Source organism: Plectropomus leopardus, unplaced genomic scaffold, assembly GCF_008729295.1.
Source record: "Plectropomus leopardus isolate mb unplaced genomic scaffold, YSFRI_Pleo_2.0 unplaced_scaffold13904, whole genome shotgun sequence".
Classification (NCBI taxonomy): Eukaryota; Metazoa; Chordata; class Actinopteri; order Perciformes; family Serranidae; genus Plectropomus; species Plectropomus leopardus.
The window spans coordinates 1-9,145 of record NW_024614841.1 but is presented as its reverse complement, the minus strand read 5'-3'; the positions used below and the strand labels follow the sequence as shown (position 1 = coordinate 9,145).

The 9,145-nt window shown below is 43.0% G+C and overlaps 1 protein-coding gene across 1 annotated transcript; it reads right to left on the bottom strand.

Annotated features, from left to right (window-relative positions):
* Positions 1-1,974: 1,974 nt before the first annotated feature.
* Positions 1,975-8,527, bottom strand: LOC121964075 (sortilin-related receptor-like; the record flags this gene model as incomplete). The annotated part of the gene is made up of 5 exons (XM_042514300.1): positions 1,975-5,083; positions 6,278-6,490; positions 6,912-7,104; positions 7,378-7,484; positions 8,353-8,527. Coding segments are annotated over 5 exons (756 nt in total), but the record flags the coding sequence as incomplete, so codon positions are not given.
* Between the last annotated feature and the right edge of the window lie 618 nt (positions 8,528-9,145).

Below are 9,145 nucleotides of genomic sequence, written 5' to 3'. Positions count from 1 at the left end.
GCTGCACTCCACTTGGCCTGTCGGGACCTGTCTGCTGCCTCCGGAGTCCCACAGGCCAATAAGGCCCAATAGGATTCTTTCTTCAGCTTGACAGCATCCCTTACTGCCGGTGTCCACCAACGGGTTCGGGTGTTGCTGCCCCGACAGACACCGACCACCTTACAGCCACAGCACCGGTCGGCCACCTCAGCAATGGAGGCACGGCCCACTCGGACCCAATGTCCCCCGCCTCCCCCGGGGACATCGTCGAAGCTCTGCTGGAGGTGGGAGTTGAAGCTTCTTCTGACGGGAGACTCTGCCAGACGTTCCCAGCAGACCCTCATAATGCGTTTGGGTCTGCCAGGTCTGACCGGCGTCCTCCCCCAACACCGGAGCCAACTCACCACCAGGTGGTGAGCGGTTTACAGCTCTGCCCCTCCCCCCTCCCTGAGCTACCACCCCATTGTGGTGGAGGGGTTTGCGTGTCCCAGTGATCCTAGGAGCTCAGTTGTAGGGGACTTTATGCCCCTGGTAGGGTCACCCATGGCAAACAGGTCCTGGGGGAGGGACCAGACAAAGTGTAGTTAATCGGACCCCTTATGATGAGTCAGAAAGACGGTCCAAAGTGTCCCTCGCCCTGACGCGGGTCACCGGGGGCCCCCCCTGGAGCCAGGCCTGTGGGTGGGGCTCGATGGTGAGCTCCTAGTGGCCGGTCCTGTACCCATGGGGCCCGGTTGGGCACAGCCCGAAGAGGCGACGTGGGACCTCCTTCCAATGGGCTCATCACCCGTAGGGGGAGCCAAAGGGGGTGGGTGCCGTGTGAGTTTGGCGGCAGCCGAAGGCGGGGACCTTGGCGGTCCGATCCTCGGCTGCAGAAGCAGAAGAACGTCTCTGGTGGGGAAGGAGCCTGAGCTGGTGCGCGAGGTTGAGACGTTCCGTCTAGATATAGTCGGCCTCACCTCGACACACAGCGTGGGCTCCAGAACCAGTCTACTCGAGAGGGGTTGGACTCTCTTTCACTCTGGAGTTGCCACTGGTGAGAGACGCCAGGCAGGGGTGGCAATACTTATTGCCCCCCGGCTCGGTGCCTGTATGTTGGAGTTTACCCCGGTGAATGAGAGGGTAGCCTCCATCTGCCTTCAGGTGGGGGGACGGATCCTGACTGTTGTTTGTGCATACGGTCCAAACAGCAGTTCAGAGTATCCACCCTTTTTGGAGTCCTTAGAGGGGGTGCTGGAGAGTGCCCCTTCTGGGGACTCCCTCGTTCTGCTGGGGGACTTCAACGCTCACATTGGCAACGACAGTGAGACCTGGAGGGGCGTGATCGGGAGGAATGGCCCCCCCAATCTGAACCCAAGTGGTGTTTTGTTATTGGACTTCTGTGCTCGCCACAGATTGTCCATAACGAACACCATGTTCAAACAAAAAGTCAAATTTTGACATGTAAAAAAAAAATGGCTGAAAATGAGATATTTTAGCTTGGAGAGTAGAGTATTAGTATATAATGTCAAAACTAGGGTGAACAAAACATCAAATTTCAACATATCCAAAAAATGGTTGAAAAGGACCTCTTATAGCTCGAAGAGTCGTGTAATAGCATACAAAAAGGCCAAAAACGTCAAAATTTAGCATGCTGAAAAAATGGCCCAATAGCCGTATAGCATAGTACGGCGAACCTATACTACAGGCGGTGTGGCGTTTGCAGTAATGCGGGAGTTGCATAAGACTGATGGGTCCATCTTTGCCCCAACCCTCACCTCTGGGTGCCTCCCACTGGAGGTGTTGCGGGGACGTCTGACTGGCAGAAGCAGACCCAGAACATGCTGGAGGCATCGCATATCTCGTCTAACCTGGAAACGCCTTGGGGTGCCTTAGGAGGAGCTGGAAAGCGTCGTTGTGGAGAGGGACGTCTGGAATGCTCTGCTCCGCCTGCTGCCCCGGCGACCCGGCCTCGAAAAAACCTTCTTATGTATAATAAAATAAAGAGACGTCAGCTTAATTTTCAGCAAGTTTATTTCAGTATAAGTGGTTTTTAAAACACCTCACACTGTTTCTCCAAACATCTCATTGTTCTTGCAACCCCCGAAATAAGCAAGCAAGACATTAACATCTTCAAACATGGCCAAGTCCAACATGATCAAACTCTGTGCCAAACGACATTTTTAAGCAAACTATTTGACAAGAGTCAACATTAAGACAAGTGGGGAGCAAACGGTCACATAATAACCCATAATTATACTTTGTACATGTGTAAAACCTGACTAAAAAGAGACAAGGTGGCTGGCTCACAGCAGCCGACGCAGAAAGGAGCAGTGATCTGACAAAATTAACCAAATGCCCAAACAGTAACTTCCACTTCAGCCTCCTTAAGCCTTGTGTGCGGCTCAAGTGTGTGTGTGTGTGTGTGTGTGTGTGTGTGTGTGTGTGTGTATGCATGCGTGTGCACTTGTGTTCTATCATACAAACAGTACATCACATAGAAACCCAATGTGTTCTAATAAGGCATTATGTGGCAAAACAGAAACTCCACAGAGCAAAAATAAAAAAAAAACAGCATTAATGCCAGAAAATCTGATTTTAAGGCCAAGAAAACAGAACAAAGAATGTCATGAAGAGAGCGAAGAGCTGCGCGAAATCAAGCCTTAAGTCTTGAGGAAACCTTAAACGTCAGTACAGACACCATTTCATGATGTGGGGAAGAATGAGATGATTACAGAAACATGATACAGGTAATATCCGGGCTCCTCCTGACAAAATTGCTTTGTGGCTCTGGGTTAGTGAACTGGGCGTGGGCTGTGATGGGCCTGCAGAAGCCAGTCTACAGACAAACGACAAAAAGTCTGTTGTCCACAGTGGAATGGGTTACAAATTCACTGCAGTGAAACCAGAGTGTGTGCATTCACTTCACAGGTGGTGACAGTAGCATAACGAGCTGGGACAGTACCTCAAAAAGTACAGATATAAAATACATTCATGAAGACATCTTTACAAACAAAAAAAACAAGAACAAGATCAACAGAAAGCAGAACACCATCAGTTCAAATGGCTCAAGCCGAGAGGCAAACACAAATATCAGTTAATGGACTACAGTACAGAGTCAGGTGATGGGGGGCTGGAGCAGAACAAGGACCATGAGTCCAATTTTTTTTTTTTTGTGTGTGTGTGTGTGTCAATACATTTACGTGCAACAGTTTGATTCCGTATATACAACCGGTACTACTTACTGGTACTTTAAAGGACTGTTCAAATTACAAAACAATACATGTTTTGTCACATTAGTCAGTAGTTTCTAGCCATGCAGTTAAGTTTGGTGCATTAAAAATTAATTGGTGGCATTCACAGCATCAAAAAATTATATTCTAAAAATTCAACAGAAACACATTTTTCCAGAAACAGGGGGAAACAAGGGGTAATTTTTGGGACAAAATCAGTCAATTTTAATGCCAGCGCGTCAGTGGACTGGCTCATAAAGGCAAAGTTAATTTGCTCGTACTGGAAAAATATTCAATTAGTTGAGTGACTGCAAATAAATTAGATTTTAGATTTTATTTTGTTTAATCATTTAAGTAATTTAACAACAATATTTTTTTACAGTGATCACTGCTTTTTCTGGTTGTAAACAGAATATCTTTGAGCTGTTGAAATGTTGAAATTGCAAATACATATCTAGAAAAAACCTACTCAAATCTGTCTGCATTGCTAGATACCACTACAGGTGAGAGAAAACATGTTTTTCTTTTGTGATTTAGTTTGAATCGATCCTTTCAATATTTTTTCTAAAGTAGATGGTAAACCTGAACCTGATTCTTCATCACAACTAACAATAATCTGCGTGTGCCAGTCATTCCACCCACAGCTGATCCAGTACCTTCTAAAGCTGTCTGTACCTATTCAGCAGTAGATGGACAGTGCTGCCTAAGCCATGGTGGTGATGGTGGTGCTGCGCTGGTGTCCGCTCTGACACAGTTCCCTGAGAACTCACTTCCTCTACGACTACGGCTATGGCAAAACGCTGGGGACAATAATTTGTGGTCCTGAATGGCTAAAAAAAACGAACAATTTACAGAATGATATGGTGCAGCATCACGAGGAGAGGACATATTAAAAGCCAATATTTACAAATAGGTCTCAACGGGATGATGTCGACGAAATTCTCTTATCATGGTTCGTGTGTTGCCTTCACATACTGACGTACAACAGTGTGCTGGTGGTGGAAAATAAAGGTGTATCTATGAGGACACTACACGGTGCCGGTATCAAATCACTGAGCTGTTTGGCTGCGCTGATCGTCAAAAGACTTAACGCGTTTACGATAATAATCAGTTTCAAGCTGGTGATGATTTAAACAGACAAACAATTCAGACTCTGTAAATGATGAAACATAATCCACAGTTTACACTTCCGACCGCCTCGCACGGGGCACCAATGATACATATACTGCTATAGTACAAACTGTACTATCACCAAAATATGTAACCATTACTGCTCTGACATTTTCTATTTGTACATTTTGTATACAGCATTTGTCTATATATCTGTATTTTATTTTTCTATGTGTGTGTGTTTTTTGCATTCTATATTCCAGTCTCTGGATGCTTATTTTGGCTTTAAGCAATGAATCGCTCCCTATGGATAGTGAGTTTGCATTACATATAGGGTCTCTCTTTCCCCTGGCGCGCTCGACAAACTCAAATCCTTCACAGTTTGCTTCAGTGTCCACCTCTTCCTCACAGTCCTTTTTTTTGACCCCATATATATATATATTTAATATTATAAAAAATAAGTTATTGCGCATCCAAAAAAAGTGCATTGTATATTTGAAAAATATCTCTTTCTCTCTTTACACTTTTCCATTTTTCTTCATGTTTCCTGCTAATCGGGATGACTTCCCTTAGACGGATTTGGGACGGCGACGTTTCCGCCTGTTTCCTCTTCACTCCGATGTACAGCGCCACTGATGGGGAATAAAGGATAGAGGGGCAGAAGAAGAGAAGGTGAAAAGGGAAGAGAGAAATAGGCAATAGAGGGACGTCTTGCTACGCAATGACCATGGGAACGTCGTCTGAGAAGCCGCTGATCATGGGAGCATCTTCGTCATCATCACCTTGAGAGGAAGAGAGGGACAAAGGAGAAATAGAGGAATGTTTAAGAACACGTTTGCAGTACAAGTACAAGCTGCTCTCATCAACATGTTTTTTTAAATATCAATAATCAAGAACAAAACTGAGCTTGAAAGACACTAAATTCCATAAGGCTGACATAAACATTTTAAACTTCTTACATATTACTGCTGCATTATTGTTCGAGTTGAATTTTACTGCTGCAGATGTTTAACCCTTTTAACTATGCCTGCATTGTTATTCTTCCCACTGTGATGTAAGGTCCTGCAGTACCTTCAGATGCATTACATCCCCGAAATCTGAACAACCAGAGCTAAAAAGTAATCTAAGTCTGTATGCCATAATAACTGATAAAGGTATTGATTCTGTCAAACACCTGACCAAAAAAATCCACAAGTATGTAAAAGAAAGTCTCAAAATCATGAATAAACGCACTGATTTGTTAAGCTAAATCAGGTCGTACGTGTTACAATAAAACGCACTGGACTGGATTTCGTTACACTGCACACTCTAGGTTAACTTTATTATTTAGACTTCAGATATTTGCACTGGTACTCTGAAAAACTGCAAAATACCTCCATTGCACAGTTTGCACACACATTTTGTGTTTATGTTCTATTTTGTCATTTATTTTAAATTGCTTCTATATTTTTTATCTTATCTTAATTATTCATTATTTTTATTCTTCATTCATGTTAATTGCTTGCACCAAAATGCCAAGTCACATTCCTTGTATATGTAAATGTACTTTCAAACTTTCAACGATTTTTAAAAATTCAATGACTTTTCCAGGCCTGGGAAATGTGGTTGTGAAATTCCATGATATTTCCAGATTTACCATAACTGAAAACCCTGTAAAGAGTCAATTTAGTCTAAGAAGCAGGATAATTTCAGTAACACACAAAGGGATACTGTCATAAATGTAGTGGAGAACTACAAAGTAGCACAAGTACCTTGAATTCATACTTTAGTACTTGAGTAAATGTACTTAGTTACATTCCACCACTGCAGAATTAACACTTTCAAGCACCCCGACAGCCACTGGGAATTACCAATGCAGTGACAACAACATTATCCCCAGCAGGCTTCCCACGTACTGAACTCTACCGATCTCTGCAGAGTCAGCACCTGGGTGGTCCAAAAATATACACGGCTATAAAAAGCTTTAATTGTCTCACCCAGTTCATCCCCCGAGGAGAAGATGGCAGAGCCCAGGCGAGAGTTGTAATGGGAGTTTGCGAAGGCGGTAAAATTGTTCTGCAGACGGCGATGTCGGAGGTAGAGCGCCACCAAGCCACCGCACACTCCCAGCAGCAGCAGGAAGAGGACCGGGACCACCACCGCCGCCATGTCCCCTGAGCTGCCATCACCGTGGGAGGCGTCACTGGCACCTGGACAGGTGGAGAAGCAGCAGGTAAAAGCACGTCCATGTTCACCGTCACTCGTCATTGGAAACCTGAGCAAACTGGCTTCAACTAAATTAGAAACAGCTGATGAGCAACTTAAGAAGAGATTACCCCAAATTAGCAAGGAATTAATAAAAAGTTACAAGAAAATTATCTGAAAGCGCACAAAGAAAGAAAAGAAAAAACAAAAAATCAAAACTTCAAAAAAAGCTAAATGTATGTAAATGTAATTAACTTTTAATACATAATTTTAAGTTATTTTTTTCTCCTGTCTGTCTCTCTATTCATTTTCTTGTCTCAGTTTTTCGGGACACTTGTTGCCAAGTTGCTGATAACCTTTTTAGCCATGTTTTCAAAAGGGTTAAATTAAGTGTGTGTGTGTGTGTGTGTGTGTGTGTTCCAGTACCTGCTGTCAGCTGGTTATAGAGCAGTAGTGCAGGCTCCCCACACAGCTGACCGCTGAGCAGGCAGCGGGCCTGCACAGAGAAAGTGTAGTTGTGTCCCAACAGCAGGCTGCTGATGCGGAAATACGTCTCTGTGGTGTTTCCCAGGAAGGACGTCTGGTTGGTCACGCTGTCATACACATGCACTTCATACCCCTGTAAACACCGCATAAATATTAGATATTAAAAACAGCAAACCACAGAACTGAAAAGGTTTACAAATTACCTCTTATGGACTATAATTGGATTATATTCGCTTGATTTCTCTTTAGCGCTCTACAATAAAACACGAGTCTTATACCCAACAACACACAGTCTGATACACAGTCCGACCCTGCACGCAAAGTCAGATTATGGAAAAGAGGGTTTTCAAACACGAGACAAAGTTAAACTGTGGAAAACTCAAGCTCGTAGTCACGTGTGTCTCACCCTGCTCTCATTGAAGCCCTTTTCTCTGACAGCCAGACTCTTCCAGAACAGGAACACGTGGTCTTTCTCTGTCAAAATCTTCAGGGCTTCAGGAGCCGGAAGAGGCACTGCAGCAGAGGGAGGGTGTTTCTTTAAGCAATGCATTTTTTAAATGAAGACATGCAGAGATTATAGACAGTGATGTTATACTCCTCATGGCTGGAGATTGATCTTTTGAAACAGAAAGACATAAGACTGCACCACAACAACAAATACATACAGAACCATGGAATATGTTTTACAAAATCATCATAATTAGGAAAATGTCAGTCCCTCTTGTTTTCCTCAAACTTATTATTATTATTATTATTCTGAGGAAATCTATTGCCCATGCATAAAAATAAACCAAACTCTGCACATAGGTTTTCTTTGTTTTTATCTATTTTTTTGTTATTTATTTATTGCTAAGTTTAAGGCATATTCCTTATACTTTTTTTTCAAAATATAGGGTAATTTCTTCTTCTTGCCTTTTTTTTTTGAACAAATTTTCAGGTAATTTTCTTGTACTTTTTACTGATTTCTCACAGATTTTTGAGTCATTTCTTCTTTCACAGCTCATTGCCTTCTCCCCTTTTTTTAAATAGAAATCAAGCCAGTTTTCTTGGGTTTCAAAGGAATAAACCTTTCTCCTCCCACATTTTTGCTCAACTGACACCAAACTTGCTACAGAGCATCTTCAGCCTGTCGTACATCGGCCATCTACACGGATTTTTGATGCATCACAAATTGAGCCTGCAGTGCTTTGTGCTGTGACTTTGCTGCCAAATGTTGTATAAACAACGACCGTGCTGCTTTGTGCATGCTGCGACATCACGGTAACGGGCTGCGTTATCCCACCGTGACGTCATCCAGCATCCCAGAGCGTAAACAGGACAGACGCGGTAGGTCCTGACAGAGCGGCGCCATGTGACGAGCTGTGAGAGCGTGTTGGCGCACCTGTGCTCAGAGTGAAGCTGGCCTCCTTGCTCATGTTACGCAGGCGGACAGAGACGCTGTAGCGTCCTCCGGGCTCCAGGCCCTTCAGCAGGTACTCCACCGTGTTGTTCTTGGTGGTCAGTTTGTAGTCCCGCTCGTCCTTGCGGATCACGTCCCGCACATGGATGACATACGTCTGCAGACGCACGGACAGGAAAAACACATGACGTTAGAACAAGTCTTTTTTTATTTCATCACAGCAAATGACAGAGTTAAACACGTTATTCAGGTAACTGATGCAAACTACGACTAATAATAATAACATATTTTATTTATAGAGCGCTTTTCAAGGTACTCAAAGAAACAGAAGTTTAAAAAAAGATAATAGAACACAATGTATTAAAGTATATAATAAAATACACACAACATTTAAAATCACATGACATTAATCACACATGAACCACTCAAAACTGCATTAGCAGTTTTAGTTAGTTTTGTTGTGCAGCGCTCAGATGCCTTTCATAAGCTATTTAACCCTTTGAAACCTGAGCAATTCTTTTAAACATGTGGAAAAAGTTAAGGACAAACTTGGTAAAAAAAAAAGGGAAAAAAAGCCCCACAAATTGCAAAAAAATTACATGACAAGAAAATTACCTAAAAATTGGTTTTCAAAAAAGAGGGGAGGATTTTTATAATGAAACATGGATGTATGTAAAGATGTATAAAAAACATGCAGCTGGATCGAGGACTAATTCTAATTTAATTTTTTAAACTGTGTTTAAATGACTAATAAATCTAACTTGTACCTGTTAAA